This window comes from Tachysurus fulvidraco, chromosome 5 (genome assembly GCF_022655615.1).
Source record: "Tachysurus fulvidraco isolate hzauxx_2018 chromosome 5, HZAU_PFXX_2.0, whole genome shotgun sequence".
Lineage (NCBI taxonomy): Eukaryota > Metazoa > Chordata > Actinopteri > Siluriformes > Bagridae > Tachysurus > Tachysurus fulvidraco.
In genome coordinates this window covers 7,127,765-7,147,764 of record NC_062522.1, presented here as the reverse complement: position 1 = coordinate 7,147,764, position 20,000 = coordinate 7,127,765, and the positions used below count along the sequence as shown (strand labels likewise).

The 20,000-nt window shown below is 37.9% G+C and overlaps 1 protein-coding gene across 1 annotated transcript in view; it reads right to left on the bottom strand.

Moving 5' to 3' along the window:
* LOC125141210 (trichohyalin-like) overlaps positions 1 to 20,000 on the bottom strand; it is a gene marked incomplete at its 5' end in the record, with an annotated part of 75,990 nt that overhangs the window by 14,032 nt on the left and 41,958 nt on the right. The window contains 1 exon segment of the mRNA XM_047813605.1: positions 4,643 to 4,740. Within this exon segment, the coding sequence (XP_047669561.1) occupies positions 4,643 to 4,740 (98 nt within the window).

The window sequence follows — 20,000 nt, the reverse complement described above, 5'->3', positions numbered from 1 at the left end:
TAGGAGAAACAGCTTCAGGGTCGCCCTTAGCTGACAATAACAAACGAATGAACCGGAACACTACATGCAAAACGTTGTTTAATGGTTCGTCTGCAGGCTCTGAGGGCAATTTAACACCAAGCCACATGCGTTTTCACACCGTTGTTAGAGCACAGATCGTCGGTAACAGGTATTTATAACTGGGCAGTGATCTGACACAGCCGTGGACAAATAGCTCCACAATAACAGGTTTATGTCAAACAGGCAGGTGCACCTTAGCTTTTAAAAGAATGGTGTGTCATTTGACAGATTTTCACCGCTTGAGCTGTTTCATGTTTGATAAAACGATTTTGTCTTCATGGTTTTTATGGTCTATTTAAATAATTCTGCATTTAGCTTGTTGGGTCAGCACAAGAAGTTGGGTTGACTGGTTATTAATAGGAAATGGAGCATGATGATTTGGGTATTAAGACTGGTAAGTGAACAGGCAAAAAAAAATAATAATTTTCTGGAATTTTGTCTTTTAAATTCTTTTTAAAATAAAATGTATAGAATAATTAGCTGCTAACCAGGCCAATGAAGGGTTAACTCTCAGTGCCGCTCTCAAGCAGAAAACGGGAACAGAGAAGGAGGAAATCTCTGTCATGTAAAAATGTATTTCTGTGTTATATGTCATCTTCACCTCTTCTGATTTAATGTTCTTGATTTGAGACTATCCTGTTCTTTTAGCGCTCTTGACAGGATGAAGAAGACAAGATAGGTTGACCTGCTCGTGAGATTACTCGCAGGACATTCAGTTTCTCTTTGCTCATGTACAGGCTTTCTGACCTTCAATGCTTGGATAAGAGTTGTGAGGAAGCAGCATTCTGGCATACCCCTATCTATGTTGATAAAACTTAGCCCCCGCCTTATCTCATACACCATAGCTTACTGTATTTCATTGGCTATATATTCTGTTCTGTCGCTCAGTTCTTTGAGCAGCTGTTTGGAATAAACCAGATTTGATTTCACTCGTGTGGTTTGTTCTCTCAGTGCTCCGGAGCGCTCCTATTGTTTTGCAGAGGTAAAGAGATGCGGACAGGTGCGAGGAGGAATCTTTCTTACACCGGATAAAATGGTAGGGTTGCATCAGGAAAGGCATCTGGCATAAAACCTGTGCCAAATCTAATATGCGGACCATGTGATCCGTTGTGGCGAGAATAATTAGCGGCAAGAATTTTTTTTTTCTACAGTAACAAAATTATGTAATTATGTAAAATTTATTGTAAAAAAACTAAGAATTTCTGTATTAACTAGGAAAGGGAAAGTTTTTAACATGCTGTTTGAAGGTGAGGGTATTGGCTTTGGGCAATTATTAAGAAAAATCTGTATTTCTATGAGGTTTCTTAAGAGTATTACATAATTACGTTTAGTGTTAGCATTAATTTTAGCCAGGGGGCACGGTGGCTTAGTGGTTAGCACGTTCGCCTCACACCTCCAGGGTCGGGGGTTCGATTCCTGCCTCTGGAAAATTGTCCGTAGTGTGTGTGAGTGAATGAGAGTGTATGTGCCTTGTGATGGGTTGGCACTCCGTCCAGGGTGTATCCTGCCTTGATGCCCGATGATGCCTGAGATAGGCACAGACTCCCCGTGACCCGAGAAGTTCGGATAAGCGGTAGAAAATGAATGAATGAATTAATTAATTTTAGCCTTCTGTGGGTCTATTAAAGTTGCTTCCTAACCCAATGTAAAGGTAATTTCTTGGACAGTCATCACTTTGCACTGTATTCAAGTTAAACAAATGTGCTGCAGGAAGCTTCTCTTAATGTGCAATTATATGAATCACATGTTGAGATTGTGCTTAAAAAAAAATCAAGCCAGCAGGCTGGTTTAGCCACCTAACCCAACCTCAGTGAGTTAAAGCAGCTCACCTTGGATTGGTTCATATTGTATCCAGTGTTGTGTTGAATTCGATTCCAACTGGGAAAAAAACAAAACAAAAAAAAACATTTTTTATAGTTTAATGTAAATTTAAAACCATTTACCATGTAAACCATCCATATCCTGACAGTTCCTTTGAATAACCATTAATTTATTTATTGAACTATTTATTTATTTTTTTTTCCGGAAGGATTCTCCAGTGTCAATGTTCTGTAACTATCAAGTGAAGCAACAAAAGTTTAGAGCTGCTATAATATAAAGGAGTGGCGTTGTTGGCTAGTTTCTGTAATAAACAGAATAAAATCTTTCGAGTTGTGCTGTTACAGGAAAATAATCAACTTACTGGTGGTAACAGTAACTGCTTTGTATCACACCATCCTGTCATCGATTATTTTCCTGACACAGCTCTCTCTGTGGTGTTCAAACACAGTACGACATTTAGTGTTTTTTACAACTGTTATTGATGATAAAATAAGGCATATAAAAAAAGGCATATCGAATGTATATTAAAGAATATAATCAGAAACAGAGGAAGTGTTAAGCATATCGTCACTGTCGGGCGGAAACCTCCTATATCCAAATTTTGTCAATTTCATATTCTTTCACATATCGATGCTATGGTCAGTCCCCACATGGGTCTGTTATTTTTACAAGTTTTTAACCAATCTAAAGTCTTGAAAATAGCTTGAGCGCAAATCTCTTAACTCCATTGGACACTTCAACGGTCCTTGGTCTCTTCTTCACTCGCGGCAAATCCTCAAGATTAAGAGTCGCAACGAATCAACACGTCTTCTGAGGTAAATGTCTTCAAAACACTGGGCTCAAAGACAAAAGAATCTTGACCCCCGCTAGTGCTCTGGTGCTCTGGTTACATGCATGGTAGGTTGATTGGCAATAGGTTGATTGGCATCTCTGGAAAACTGTTTGTAGTGTGTGATTGAGTGTGTGTGTGTGTGTGTCCTGCGATGGGTTGGCACTCCGTCCAGGGTGTATCCTGCCTTGATGCCCGTTAACGCCTGAGATAGGCAAAGGCTCCCTGTGACCCGAGGTAGTTCAGATAAGCGGTAGAAAATGAGTGAGAGAGTGAGTGTTGTGGCAGCCTTGAAAAGTCCAGAGAGTGTCCAGGGTCTAGGTGTTCACCAGGTTAAGGGCCCGAATATCCTTTGTAAAGAAACTCCTCTTCATTCCCTCTGTGTTCCTTGAGAGCATAGTGAAAAGAGTCCATAATTGGCATGGCTGAGGTTTATCACTATCTTCCTGGTCCTGGTTCAGCACCACTTGTTGGTATATTTACAGTATATTTACAGTATACACATAAATACGGCATTTACTATGCTGAATGTAAAGGGGAAAATGGCATGATATCTGAAAACATCTCTTTTTAACCCTCCTTTCTGTATTTCTTAAATGAAGGTCAAAACCTTGCTTACGCTTTTGTCCCCTCTGTTATGTTCCACATCAGACTTTTGGAGAGACATAATTATAATAAATGAGGTGTGTAATTAGGCATTGAATATGTGTCCTTTGACCTCAGTAGACAGAGACCATCTGGACATGAATGTTATGCCATGTTAGGATCTCGCCTCTAGACACCTGAACTTCATACACACAACCTTGCAGAAGTTTTAGGGGACAAAACACACAGGCACCAACACAGCAGGGTTCAAATGTCCGAGTCTGCTGAAACGGTGTTCTTGGTAGAGATCAGCGGAGATGGTGATGTGCTAACCGATTGCAGAGAATACTGAAGCTGTCAATAATATCAGGTATTATTTAATTATAATAGGATTTCTGAAAATAAAGCATATTTCATATTTGGTTGTTATGTTTGTAGACAGTCTGCTGCAGCAAAGCAATATGAGATGAATCTGATGTTCCTGTCTTGGCAGTAGTGTCAGTTTTGTTGAAACAGTTTTGAATCTCATCTCATCTCTTCCCAGCTCAGCCGTTTTATCGATCCGAGTATCACTCACTTAACATCCTTGCCGGACTTGTTTTATCAGCTTGTCTTTAGACCATGAGATGTATTGAGAAGCTCAGAATGTGGGATTTGTAACATTATGCTTTGAGATAAGTGTCAAGATATACATATAACTCATGTTTCCTATCAGGTTTAATATAGTATTTATTAAAGAATGATTATTATTAAAACAGCTTTTTTTTGGTTTGTTTTTTCAGTAATTTGGAAACCTATCAGTTAGCACTAAAGTCTATAAAATGTATGTAGTTAAATGGTGTGACATGCTTTGTGTTTATATATTGACTGAATTAATTCTGAGGTTCTGTCTTTTTTTTTTTTTACTTTATTTTTGTTTATATATATATATATATATATATATATATATATATATATATATATATATATATATATATATATATATACAGATAAAATACTTGTGATCTTATAGCACTTAAGGCTGGCTGTCAGATTTAATTATTGATGCCTACACAAAAATATGTATACTTATATTAAAATATATATATATATATATATATATATATATATATATATATATATATATATATATATATATATATATATATATATAATTTTTTTAATATAAGTATACATACTTTTCATATTTATATTTTTAAAACTATAACACTATTATTAAAAATGATAATACATATAATTATATAATTAACATTAATGGCTGATTAAGAAAGTTTTTTTTTTTTTTAATCTGACTATTTATTGTATTCATAAGAACCAGTTGGTTTAGGGGGAATAAATCCAAGAGATTCTTCTCTCTCTCTCTCTCTCTCTCTCTCTCTCTCTCTCTCTCTCTCTCTCTCTCTCTCTCTCTCTCTCTCTCTCTCTTCTTTTTCCCCTCTCTTTTTCTCCAGTACTGAATTACTGTAATGTAATTAATTCCACTTTGAAGTTCCTTATTAATTCCTAATACAAATACAACTTAAGAGACATTTTAATAACTTAAAAAAAAACATTAAAAAAATACATTTAAAAAAACTCTATAGAGTATAAAATATTTCCAGTAAAACTATTTTATTATTATCAGAGTACTTGTTTACCAAATTCACTTTTGTTAAGGATTCCTTAAGCGTTTTTGAAAATAAATAAATAAATAAATAAATAAATAAATAAATAAATAAATAAATAAATCATGCTTAGTTTTCTCTTGTTTGGAGATTGCATTGTCTTGCTGTTAGAGAGAACACCGACTGCTGTAGTCTCAGGTGAAAGAAAGTGTAGCATGTTGGTGGTGGACCACCTGTCATACATCCTAATAGAAAAGCCACAGGCCAGTTAACATCTGTCCACAGGCTTTATTTAGCCCTGGGACTGGACGTTTCCATTCCAAGCATACGCGTATAAAGAAAATAAGCATTACAATTATTAAAATCGACATGATTCTAAGTTTGTTAAATGAGGCCCACTGTGTGAAGAGAAACTGCTAATGTAAATTAGTTGTTAGATGTTAGATGTAATTGCCTTGTAATCTTTCTGTATTAAATATCTGAGATGGTTCTTTAGCTATTCACATAAATATTACTGTCTTCACATTAGCATGAATGCTACATAGAATGTATATAATGCAAGACACAGCATCACGTCTGCTAACACCACAGACTCCATTTCCCACAATACACCTGCAATCTCATGCTTGGTCACCTTCATGTTGATTATGATTACCTGTTCCTGTGTGTGTGTGTGTGTGCGCCCTGCAATGGGTTGGCACTTCGTCCAGGGTGTATCCTTCCTTGATGCCCGATGACCCCTGAGACCCCTAGCACAGGTGTCTCAGGGGTCATCGGGCATCAAGGAAGGATACACCCTGGACGAAGTGCCAACCCAGGTCACACACACACTCTCATTCACTCACACACTACAGACACTTTACCAGAGATGCCAATCAACCTACCATGCATGTCTTTGGACCAGTGGAGGAAACCGGAGTACCCGGAGGAAACCCCCGAGGCACGGGGAGAACATGCAAACTCCACACACACACAAGGCGGAGGCGGGAATCGAACCCCCAACCCTGGAGGTGTGAGGCAAACGTGCTAACCACTAAGCCACCATGCCTCCATTGTATTAATTCAGAAATTGTTAATTAAACTCTCCTGTATTTGCATCCTCAAGCCTGTTTGTTTTTTCTAACACATTGTATATAACAAGTGATGGATGATCTTAAAATAAAATTTATTCAAATCTTTTGATAAAAGAATTTAATCTGTATTATTAAATCATGCCACGGTGCCTTGGCAATGGTCCTGGTCCCGATCTTAAGATGTCAAGAACAGCCTTAATCCCATAACTGCTCAGTTGTTTGTTCTATCGGGTGCTTTGGATAAAAGATTCAGCCAAATGAAGAAACGTGAATCAATGTCACATTAACAACTAATAACCAGTCATTTACTGAATTAGTAAACTCCTTGTTAAAGTGATGAGGTCCTGTTTATTTTACTCTTTTTTTTTCTCATGCAGATCATATATATCGTGTGTGTAATATTTGCTGTATAAAATTACTTTTTAATTATTTCTGCCTGAACCAATTATCCAAAGGCACAGATTCTTTCACTCCATTCATATTCCCATGAATTCTTATAATTTAATAAGAGAATTTTGTTTCAACGTCCCAGTGGCGCTTGTAGATAATTGAAATAATAGATTTAACTAACTAAAAGCCTATTTACCCTGCATGGAATTTGTTCTACGTGTGACAGCAATTCAAGACTTTAATAGGGAAAATTATTTTATGATTACATGTAAAAAGTCAAAGAATTATCTTCCACACACTCTGTTAGTGAGGCGTTGAATTATTATTGGTTACACATAGTATTGGTACACACACATGTACAGTCTGAGCCAAATACACTCACCCTCTTTAATTATATAGCTGTCGTATATTTTATTTTACACAAAGCTTTTTTCATGTAGAAACTCCATTTGTTCCAACATCCATTCAGTCAAAAGCACTCTGTCAATCACAGTTCCAAGCACTGATTGACTCCAACACTTAGAAGTGTGCAGCTGTACTGTAGGTGCTATTGTTCCCTCAGTGTGACAGTATTTCATTGTGCTTCTCTGGTGTCGGTGTCGTTAAGCACTTCATTTGCACTGTTTTATATTGTTCTTCATTGCACTATTTGACTTTGGCACAGCTGATGGTGTAGAAGACAGTTTGGATTCAGAAGGTATATGTGATCAAACTGTCATTGCTAATGATTTAGAATTTTCTCATGTGTGTGATGCTGGTTACAAGCATAGAGTTTGGGTGGTTTCCCAAAGCAAGACATCCAGAATTTGCAGTAAGCAGTACAGCACTAATCTCTTTGTGAAGTTTGAGGAGGACACGACTACAGTATGGTCTCATTGAAAGCAATGACCCGACTGGTCGTGAACATAAATGCGAAGATAAAGATTATGGTTGACTTCCAGAAAGCACACAGCCAACACCCCCTTTGACCATCAACAGTGCTGCTGTGGAGAGGCTGTACAGCACCAAGTTTCTGGGTGTGCACATGAGCGAGGACTTCTCCTGGACTAGAAACACCTCAACATTAGCCAAGAAAGCTCAGAATTCTGCCTCTATTTCCTTCAAAATCTAATAAAAGCCAAGCCCCAGGACTCATTATGGAAAATTCCAACACAGAGCATCCTGTCCAGCTGTTTCACGGCCTGGTTTGGAAACTGTCCCACCTATAAGGAAAACCCTGCGGCGCATAGTGAAGGCAGTTGGGAAGATCATTGGTACCCCCTCTCTTCTCACCTGGACATCTACAACACCCACCTTGCAACACATGCAACATTGTACTGTAGGTGACTCCACCTATAGTATCACTTATACAGTTTCTTCAGTCTCCTGTCCTATTTGAAAAGAATGTATTTAGAAGACTTTCAGGTCTCTTTAGTTAGTTTGCAGAATTGTGAAAGGAAAAAATTCTGATCATGACTGAATTAGTAAATAGAAGATGCACTATTTTTTGCTGTAGACATTTTTCTTACAGCCATAGCCACCATGTGACTTGTTGGATCATTTACTGTACATAAACGCCATGCTAATGTGATGGCAGTTCTCACCGTCATGTATTTTCCTTCCTTATGGGTTTTCTAACACTTCCATACATGTAGTGTTGGGGTTAATGCATCCACTGTGAAGTTATTCCTTATTTCTAAAAAAAAAAAAAATGCAATTTGTTTGGAAGCTGGAGTCAGAGTGTAGGTCAGCCATAGTCCTTGGCCCCTGGAGCACATAGGGTTAATAGCATTTCTTATGGGCAGCTTGGCAGTCCTGAGGCCTGAACCACAATACTTCTGGTCAGTAAGTTGTTATTTCCAGGATGCTCTGGTTCACCATCAGATACAGATACAGCAATGGGTCAGCAGACCCAATGGGGCAACATTGTTGGAGTTGTTGAACATACTCGCTCCAGTAGTTCAGAGAGCGACATCTGTTTTACTGCAGATTTCCTCACAGTTAAAATGGTGCGTTGTCTGCATGATTCACCATCTTCAATGTCAGCCACCACCATGGTCCAGTAATGTTCACATTCAATGGATTTCTTTGTCAAGCTGGTGTTTACGTACCGTGTCCTTGAGCTTGAGGTGCTTTGAAAGTTTGATAAGATCCAGGCACGCATCAGAGAGCCTTGTTTGTGTTTCTTGACAGAGGGTTGGGCACAGAGTCTTGGCACACTCATTAATCATCTGTGCCATTTGGTTCAGTTCCTTGTCCGTGAATTGTGTTTGTGCTAAGGCACTATGTTAGCATCAGCTGAAATTGCACTGTACGTTCTAGTCCTTGAATAGTCTACTTTTAATAGTAACAGGGTTGTGTCAACAGCTATTGAAGGAAATGTTCAATTATTAAAAATTATTCAGTTTATATAATATGATGGAATTGTCATGACATACTCTTTCATTGCACATCATGCTTTCCAGCGTAAGCAGAGCTACAATTGTTACATGTGGTTTTTTTTTGTTTGTTTGTTTCTTTTTGGTTCTGTCTCGGTCTCAATTAGTCACTGGTCTATCTTGACTTGTGCCTCATTGTCATTCTGACTGTTTGAATAACAATTAATGATTGATTATTTGCCTTTCATATGTATATGTAAAGACCTCTGGTGGAAATTGGAAACTTAAGTCCTATTCGGACTGGATTAGTTTAACGTGGGGACGTGGGGGTAAAGTAATTATTACCACAGCTTCTCGGTGATTTTAGTCCCGTCCGAATGTGCCATCTCGGTAATCATTACGGACAATGTCAGTAAAGATTACGGCGACTTTTACCTTCTGTAAAAAGGTCCGGAAAAATTACCTCAGATAATACTAATACCGTCCGAATCGGCCCGCTGTAAATATGTACAGTAAAATTCCGTCATTTCCTGTTTAAAAGTAGTTTGTGGCGCGTTTTGCAAGCATGGAGGCGCTTGAAACAGGAAGCAACGTCATACGCACATGACGACAAGGAGGTAACTGTGGTGCGTAAAGCGAGTTACCCCTCCCACTTCTGCTAATTTTACTGAGCTGTCTTGTCCCGTGCGAATTGGCCAATTAATATTACAGACATCCTGAGGTAAAATTGCATTACTCCACGTCCCCACGTCAAACTAGTCCCGTCCGAATAGTGCTTTAGACAAGATTTAATAATTAAATAAACAACCTACTGAGGTTACAAGCCTGAATCCTGCCTGATCAAGTAATATATTACAGAGATAATCATAAATTCCTCCAATAAATTAATCATTAATAATGAGCATGCACACATGCACTTATATATATATATATATATATATATATGGCCAAGATTTGGCTATAAGGTTCTACTAGTATACTGTATACTTAGAAACTAGGTGATTCCACAAATGCCCTTGTAACTCTTAAATTAAAACCTAAGCATATTTTTATCCTTTCTGAAAAATCATCATACTGGCATAATTCTGCACTGTGATAAAATAATCTGACATAGGTGTGCGTCTTGGGACAGTTTGTGTATTTAAATGATGAAAGCTTGCCCTAATGAATACTTACATGGATACACATGAAAACCTGTTAAGTTGTTAACTGGAAAGTGGCTTTTCTTAGAGACATTTTTTATACAAGATCACAGCCCTTGTGTTTATGCATGTAACCAAAATACAGGGATCTGAGCTTCGCTTTTAAAATAAAATGTATTTTTAGGATTATTATTTTTAAATGGGAGAATTATAGAGAACACTATGATGATTATGCAAGGCTTTGGATTTGTGCAGCGGCACAACCGGGAGTTTTTCTGGAGAGTCTGCAGAAATATGAATGGAAAAATAAAGAATAATCCTGTGGGTTTGTGAAGTGTCTCTCTAACTGACCTCTATAGCAGAAGATTCTCTCACTCAGGACAGACCAGGGCTATTGAATTTTTGAGTAGAGCCTGTCCTGGAGAACGGGAACCTGGACAAGCTATCTAATCATCCAGGAGCACAGAGAGAGAAAGTAAAAGAAAGGGTAAAGCATCGCATTAAATGGAATAGAGCAGAGTGCAGAGGAGAAATGTGTAGTGCAGGAGAAATGAGAAGTTTAACACCAGAACATCCACTTTCTCAGGATCATACTGCAGAGCTCCTTTTACCTGACAGTGCAATTAAAGCAACTCTTCCTCAACCTTTTCTTTCACAAAAAGCACGGCCATGTGCTGCTGAAACTCCACATCTTCACTACACTGAAGTTCAAATGATTTTCATTTAAAGTTTAACCTTTAACTTTAATCTTCAGGATTCTTACTTTTTTTTTTTTTTTAGAATTATTTCACTTCTATCATTATTTGAATGTTTGAGAATATGTTTTTTTTTTTTTTGGGGAATATGTTTGCTTTTATTTTATTGTGATTTTTTTTTTTAATGCTATTGTATCCCATTGTATTGGTTGCTTGGGACCAATACGATATACGATACCATATATTCCTTACACACTACAAAGCAAGTGCATTTAATGTCTTATATCTTATGTTTATAAAGTAAATTTAATGTATTTGTCATTTAATCCATTTACGATTAGAATGGTGTGATTTTCAGACAAATGACACCCGGATTGCATGTTTTAAAAATGGCCGATTCAATCTCCAGATTTTAGCACACAGTAGAATATAGGAGCAGTGGTGGCTGAAGTGGTTAAGACTTTGAGTTGTTGAATGGTGGATTGGGGTTTAAGCCCCAGCACTCCCATGCTGCCACTGTTGTGCCCTTGAACAAGGCCCTTGACACTCAACGCTATATCATGCCTGACCCTGCACTCTGACACACACCTACAAAGATGGAATGAATGAAGGAAAAATTTCCAACCTTGGTGTCAGGTCTGCTAGCTCCGTGAACTTCATTCCCCAACATGCACTGCAGCCTGCTAACATGACAGCAGAACACTGATCACACACACACACACACACACACACACACACACACACACACACACACACACACACACACACACACACACACACACCTGTCCCTAAACACCTGCACTCACGGCTACGACACAACAGGACTCTGTATCGCTCAGTTCAGCTATTATTCTAGATGTTACCCGTCTTCACATTGTGCACGTTTATCTGTTTTTTGACCCTGATCCTTTATTCCTATTTGATCTTGTTTCGGGAATTGATTGCCATACTGATTAACCTGCATTAATCACACGTGCATCCTCACCATTCTTTATTACCTGACCCTTGGTAGATATTACAGTAAGAGACATAACCAAATACAAAGCAGTGCTTTTTAATTATTTTATATATATTCATTTGTGCTTGCTTTTGAGCAAAGTGCCAAAATTGCACACCACTCATAAGTCATTTCTGCTACTGGTAGCTCAGTGGTTAAGGTGTTGGATTACTGATCATAGGGTTGTGAGTTTTGACTCAGGGGACCACCACTGCTGGGCCCTTGAGAAAGGACCTCAACTGATCCCTCAATTGATCAGTTGTACTGTATAAATGAGATAAAGTAAGTTGCTCAAGATAAAGGTGTCTGTTTATCCTGGAAATATAAAATCCTAGCATAGTTCTAGCTTTCTACTGTGCATAGTGAATAATAGGCCAGTTTGTTTAACACACCTATGTGAAATCTTGCCAAACCTACAGTAGAGTTCCTACTAAACATTTCTAATTCTCTTTGCTGTGTCTAGGCAATCTTCTCTTTGGATTACTCTTCTGCTCAGATACTTGCTTTGTTTTGATTATTGTCTGCTCCATCGATTTGAGCTGTGGATTGTGTTTATCAGACCTGTCTGTCTGGATTTTGTAATACAATTCACTGCAGATGGATCAGCACTAACCTACAGAGTCTGGTGTGTTACACAAAATTCTTACTATATAGAAAACACTATTACAGAATCAAATCTACAGACAGGAGTGTAAAAGTGCTCTTCCAGTTTGAACTTTTTCTCTTTATCTCGCTGCTGCAGCATAGAAACAAGCATGTGGGTTGTATCTCAGTTCTTGGTTTGCCAACTATACATGCTTCTTTCACACAGTAAATGTATATACACTCTCTCACACACACACACAGCATTTGGAATCGTAATTTAAATTATAAGATCAATTTAAACCCTTTTTTTTGCCTTAAATATTTTTCATTTATATCGTTAAAAAGTTATGCCACTGTTCTAGAATTTATTTATTTATTTATTTATTTTTTGAAAACTCTGTGACCAAAATAATAAAAAAAAACAAACAAACAAACAAAAAAAAAACATTGTTGTGCACAAATCACAACCACTGACTGATACTGATGTCAAAAATGAACAGAACGTCTTGGGATCCTTGCTTTGTATGCCAAAGAACATCACAAGTTCCTCACACTGCTCTGGTGTGATCTTGGTCCAAGTAAGTTTCTTAGCAATACATTTGTTGCCAGTGATTTTCCAGAGATATTTAACTTGGTTTAGATCAGGACCCTGGGCTGGGTATTTCATCATTATTTCTAACCCTAACCCTAACCGTAGTTTTCGGTTGTTTATTTGTATCTTAAAATAGCTTAACTGTAAGATAATAAATCATAATAGATATAAAATATAAAATCTACCTGTATGACTATTTTGGCCTTCATTATCCATCGTAGGTAAGCTCTTTTTTTTTGAAAGAGGGCGTTTTTCCAAGACCTCCAGAAACATGCCCACTTTACGTCGTGGTAACAAAACCCCTGGAATTTAGTGAATGCAAGTTCCTCACACTGCTCTGGTGTGATCTTGGTCCAAGTAAGTTTCTTAGCAATACGTTTGTTGCCAGTGATTTTCCTGAGATATTTAACTTGGTTTAGATCAGGACCCTGGGTATTTCATCATTTCAACGTTCTTTGTTTCAAGAAACTACCAGAGTGGGAGCATTGTCTTCAATGAAACTTGTGGGCTGATTGGTAGATGCTCTCAGGAAAGGAACCTTGTGTTGCTAAAGCTACCGGTGAACATATGCATTCATTTTGCCATTTAGCTGTATAAGAGGGGGATGCACTTATTTCCAGGGATTTCAGAACAGCGTAACAGATATTGCGTCATCGGGTAGGCGTGGCCTATTTAATCATCTAACCCTAACCCTAACCCTAACCCTAGTTTTCGGTTGTTTATTTGTATTTGAAAATAGCTTAACTGTAAGATAATAAAACATAATAGATATAAAATATAAAATCTACCTGTATGACTATTTTGTCCTTCATTATCCATCGTAGGTATGCTCTTTTTTTTTGAAAGAGGGCGTTTTTCCAAGACCTCCAGAAACACGCCCACTTTACGTCGTGGTAACAAAACCCCTGGAATTTAGTGAATGCAAGTTCCTCTTTGCCAGTTCTCCTCTGAACACACAAGATGTTGGAAGCGTCATTGTTTGGGTTAGATTAAAATTTCTACTACTACTACTACTACTACTACTACTACTACTACTACTACTACTAATAATAATAATAATAATAATATCCCATTAATTTCCGCTCTTTATTAAACATCAAGTTAATTATTGAAATTTGCTGATTTTTCTGTTTTCATTATCTGAGAATATTTCATTATTTCTTTCTCCCACTTCCTCTTTCCCAACTCTCCTTTATTTTTCTTTTTTTTTCCCCTTTCATTTCCTTAATCCTCATAAATCCTCAATGCTTTAAGCATGAGCTCCAAGGGAGACATTAGGACTGGAACGAGGCTACAGATGGAAAAGTGCCCACAGCGGTGAAAAAATACGAACCTCTGTGACACTGAGCAAAGTGTGTGCTGATATACTCCAATGATTTGTAATCTGCTTGAATGCTTTGTGCAGTTTATGGGAATTGACACAAATTCACACACATTGCACTCTCCGAAATGGGTCAGTTAAAGTAATAATACTGCTGAAACACAGCTATAAACCGAGATTTCATTTTCTCTCAATTCAATGGCCTGTCTTCAGAAATGCACACATATTTGGCCAGAGTCAATGGCTGTTTTATCAGCTATACCAATGCACAGGTGCACATAGTAGATATAGGATTACTTACTATAGCTCATTTATTGCCGCGTGCAGTTTATCAAGCCCATTCCACTACATCCCTCATTATAAATGGACAACTGGGGGACCAGGTGGCACATCGGTGCCAAGTGCTCCGAGCATCACAGCTGTAAGGCCTGTGGTTTTGATCCTAAGCTCAGGTTATATTATGTGTGGCTTTTTTTTTTCTGTTCTATTTGAGATTTTTTTTATGCTAAATTTGCCCTAGGTGTGAATGTGTGTAAGCATGGCAAATTGCAACGAATTGGTGTCCCATCCTAGGGTGTATTCCCACTTGTTTCTGGGATTTACATTTACATTTATGGCATTTGGCTGATGTCCTTATCCAGAGTGACTTACAGAAGTGCTTTGAAGTCTCTATGAATAGATACTGAAACTGGTTCACTAGATCACAGGAATTCATCAGCCTAAAAACTCTTAGGGGAAGAAATATAGCAAGAATAGACAGCACGGCACACAGAGACAACAAGGGTGTTTAAATGCTAATTTACATACTGTAGGAAGAAGTAGCTGTTTATACACCATTTAAAGACAGACAATGACTCCAAAAACTATATGCCAGAATGGAGAAGAGTCTTGATGCATGCCTTTTTTTTGTACCCTAATGCCCCTTTTCCACCGAGGCAGTTTGAGTGCTGGTTCGGAGCCAGAGCCTAATTTAGAACCAGTTCTGTTTCGACCGCCAAAGCACCGGCTCCGAACCAGGAAAAGCGGTTCTTAAGTAGCACCAAAACGTTGCTGGTCTAGACTTAAGAACCGCTTGCGTCAGGAGCTGTGGGCGGGGCTGTGGGAGGGGCTACTGTTAGCGCTTTTGATAATGTACCTTAAGTATACTAATGTTTAATACTTTTTTACTTTACCGCGATATGATACATTATCAGCACACATGATAGTAAGTAGCTACATGCTAAGGCAAATTTTTTTTCTGTGTTAACGATAAAATAACGTTATGTACTTTATCGATTACAACCTCCGTTTATACAGATTACATGGAGCTGCACGTACACGTTTTATTTGCCGCGTTTGGATGCCAATGTAGGTTCGCAAAGCCATGAGCATTAACAGTAAAGCAACATCCGCCATTGTTGTTGTGTTTGTGTTTGCCGCTGCTGCGCTAACGTTGCTGTGTAACGTGACGCGTATACAGTGACATCACACTCGGCACTGTGATGTCAGCTCTCTAGCCGGTGGAAAGGCAAACTGGTTCTTAGAAGGTTCGCCAGTGGAACCAACTTTGAACCAGCACCAGCACTAGCTCTGAACCAGCACCCGGTTCTTTTTGGTGTAAAAGAGGCCGAGATAGTGGCACCAAATGATGCTAGAAGATTAGTGGTAGTTTGGTGCAGTTTGTGCTTTTTGTTTGTGTGTGTGTGTGTGTGTGTGTGTTTTGTAAATGGGTGCTGGACTGTTTTTGACTTTGTAAGCAAATATCAGTGTTTTAAATCTGATCTGAACAGCAACAGAAAGATGTGGAGAAAATGCGTTACCCATGTGTATTTTCTATGACTTACAAGTGAGAAAGATTTCACATTAGATCACGTGTGTCTTGTTGTCAGTAGTGCGGCCAGCTTTATAAAGGTTAAAATGAGAAAATCGGTAGGCACAGTACAGGTAATTCTTTTCTGTAATTAAACAATATTTGTAATATATCTTCTATCCTTGACCTCATTTTAAAACCACACATCTCTGTACCCGAGCAGATGTACAAATCATTATTACATACTCATTTGCCGTGTAAACACATACAACCATGCTTTCAGGATTCAATTAAGTCTGAAATTGAAATCGAGTCCAATTATGGTGATGCTCAACAAGCGGAATATCCCCTGATGAGCAATTAAACACATTACACATGCCATTGTTTGAGAGGCACGACTGATTTTTTTGAATCATGGGTTATTTTTATACTAGTTAAGATTAGCATACATATAAATATTCGGTAGTTTAAACATTCAGCGATCAGAATAAGTAGTAGTGTAGGTGATGGAGTCAGATACAGTAGGATGCAGTCAGTTTTAATTAATTAAGGAGAATAAACACCTTCTAATGAATATCACTGTTGTACAGATATCATTTCCCAGGAAGCTTTGCACTGGCTCAGCAATGACTCTGAATGATGGTGATCCTGGCAGTTGTCCAGTGTTCAGAAACTCAATTACCTACAAATCTAGCTTTCTATTTCACCTCACCTAACTTCCAGGAATGCTGATAGCATCTTCTACATCATGGGAAATGTATACATCTTAGTTCTGAATGGAAAGGTGTTTAAAAATGACCACCACACAACACAGGCCAGTGGAATATGTTATGTTATGTGTAAAGTCGGGAGAAGGCAGACGGTGACATCCAGGTAGCAGGAGTGCAGACAAGACTGGGCATTTAGCCATGGTGGTGATGTCCATCATCCAGTTGCCCAATTACTTGGGTAAAAAATGAGGAATTTCATGTTCTCAGGGTTGTCTGGTTTGACTAAGATGATTAATTGGCGTCTATGTGCAATCGATTGCATTTGTTGGGGGGGAAACCCTACAATGGACTTGTCTCCTATCCAGGGTGTATTTCTTCTTCACTGTTCCTGGGATCAGCACCAGACCAACCATGAGGGTGATGAGGACCAGGATAACACACGCACTGAAAGTAAGTAAATGAAACTCTTGGAAAAAATGATCACTCAAAGGTTCTTTTGGCAATTATGATTTTTTATTATTATTTTTTTTTTTTTATGAGTCACAATTTGGAATCATTTCTGTTTAGGAAAAACTCCTTATTAGGGTCATGACAATGTAAATGAATCCTAATTACCTTAATAATAAAGATGTTTTACATTCTAATATCAGTGTAAAGAAATGAATAACCGAATCACCAGTTTGTGGTCAGCTTCCATGTCTTCTATATTCAATCTCCTGTGTGAAATTTGAACAAGGGGATGTTCAGTTCAAATTTGTGTCACACTGACAGCAAGCCTGTGCAGAGGTGGACTTTCCTTGTTGAATATGTCCATCCTGAGTTCCAATATTCAAAGAATAAAAATGGACTTTCAATTTATTCCCCCAAATGAAAGGAGTTTGTTTTTTCCAGTCTGTCATCCATCCTCTGTGAGACGTCACTGGCTCTCCAGTTTGCCCGAAACACCACAATTATTGCTGCTGCTGGTCTTTGTGTCAGTCCACACCACCTCAAAAATTTCACCCGACCTCAGTGCAGCAAGCTCTGTTCCTTAGTCTTCAACCAATATAGCAGCTGTAATAATGTCCATGTGCTGATTTTGGAGAGATTTTGACAGGACACCAGTGACTGTCAGACTGCCACCAGATGCTAAGACCATTCAGAATTAATGGCTTTGCTAGTGTCATTGCAGAGCCTGAAATGTCCTTGTTAAATGTATCAGCTGTCTGTATCTGTTCTAGCGTCTCTGCCACAGGAGGGAAGGCGGACCAAAAGGTCCTTGCAGTTGTCAGTTTTTGCTGACCATCTAGTGCCACTTAAGGCTTTCAGTAGCTGAGATAGCAGTTCTTGGATGAAAGCGTAGTTAGAGATAGCACATAGTTGAGTGTGTGTGTGTGTGTGTGAGCATTTGTGAGCATGCTCGACAGGTTGTTTTGACCAAAGCCTATGGGTTTGGTCATAATTATGTACATTCGTAATGAGTCAGAGATAGAAAACACACACATGCTATACACTACTAGAAACATCCCACATGAGTAGATAACCAATGGATTTGAATTTCAGCAAATGCTTAACACATGCGGTTTTGTGAAACAGTGCTACTGTATGATGCTAGAGTGTGTTCGTGTATGCAGCAAATTAATCCAATCATGATGCCTGTAGGTCATAGAGAAGGTCAAAAAAAAAACAGGCAGGCAGCATTTGACAAGATGTATCCATATACTGTACAGAAACCAACAAAGAAGCAAGAGTGAAAACTAGAAAACATGAAACACAGAATACGAAGAAAACGAAACGATTTATCTGCACAAATATATGCTAAGAATACATATTAAGGCAATGGACCATGAGGAAAAGACCAATGGCATGACCCATGTGGAGACAAGACAAGAGTCAAAACAAAGGTACATGTCAAGACAAAACAAAAGCACATGATGTGAACTCAAGAGAAAACACATAGCCTGTTGAGACTGTGAACTTGAGAAGAAGAATTTGTGAATATCTTTCTGGTTAGACATCAAGACTGGGATTTATTTTATTGAAGGCGACACAGCATCAGGGCCAGAACAACCAGACTCCAACACAGCTTCGTTCCAGAAGCAGTGAGGCTCACAAACTCTCCTGGACAATAATACCCTCCACTGTGGTCTCATGTCCAATAATAGCCTTACACTGTGATCTCATGTTCAATAATACCCTTACACTGTGATTACTCATGTGCAATAACATACACCATAGACCTTTCATGTGCAATAACTCAATAACTGCCACATTCTCATGTGCAATAACATAGGAACGTACACCTTGTTATCCACTCTTTGTACTGCTTACTCTATATTAGCCATCTAAGTTAGATATTTTTATAGTTTTAGATTTAATTTGTAGATTTTTCTAAATTGTGTGTGTTTTTTTGTTTTTTGTTTTGTTATTGTTTTATTTTTGTTATTGTTTTGTTATTGTTTTTTTTTTTTTTTTTTTTTTTTTTTTGCGATCACTGGGACCTAAGTATTTAGATTGGTTCCCTTTCCCTTTTAGAACACCAATTAAACTTCCTTAAACTTTTTGATTAAACTCTATAACATAATGAACAAAGTCACCAAAGAACCCCCCACCCCCCTCTCCCAACACAGTATAGACGCTTTCTTTCATGCCTTCTTGCTAGCAGGTAATTTAGAAATAGTAGACATTAATAGATAGACTGGTTGAAAAATAAACATTCGCGTTTCAAATTAAAAGTTTAAGAAGTTCTTATATTAAAAGAAAAAAAAAAAAAAAAAAAAAAAAAACTCAGACATTATTACCTTACAAATTCTCCTGAATATAGAAATGCAATAATAGTGGCTGTATTTCAGTTTTATTTGCACCTTAGTCAATGTACTCCAAAATCCCCACAGAGAATTCTACCCATTTTTTATTCAGTATACTATGTAGCTGTATGGTAATTTCAGATATTAATGGGTTGTCCTTAATTGTATATGCAATATGTGTTGATCATTTGCATAGAGACGTTGTGAGAGTGCATAATCTGCCATAAGAGCAAAAGGTGCTGCTCCTCCTTCCTAACGAATGCACATTAACATCTAATTTATAGTTTTGGATTAATATCTGATTCTAACTTTCACAGGAGTGTTAAACCTCAGAGATTTCACAGAGAAGCTATATAATATTTTAACCACTCAATTCTGCTCATTACCTATCAGATCTGTCTAAAGTGAGGGATGGAAGGAGACAGACAGACAGACAGACAGACAGACAGACAGACAGACAGACAGACAGACAAGCACACAGACAGACAGATAGATAGATAGATAGATAGATAGATAGATAGATAGATAGATAGATAGATAGATAGATAGATAGATAAGCACACATACAGACAGACAGACAGACAGACAGACAGATAGATAGATAGATAGATAGTTAGATAGATAGATAGATAGATAGATAGATAGATAGATAGATAGATAGATA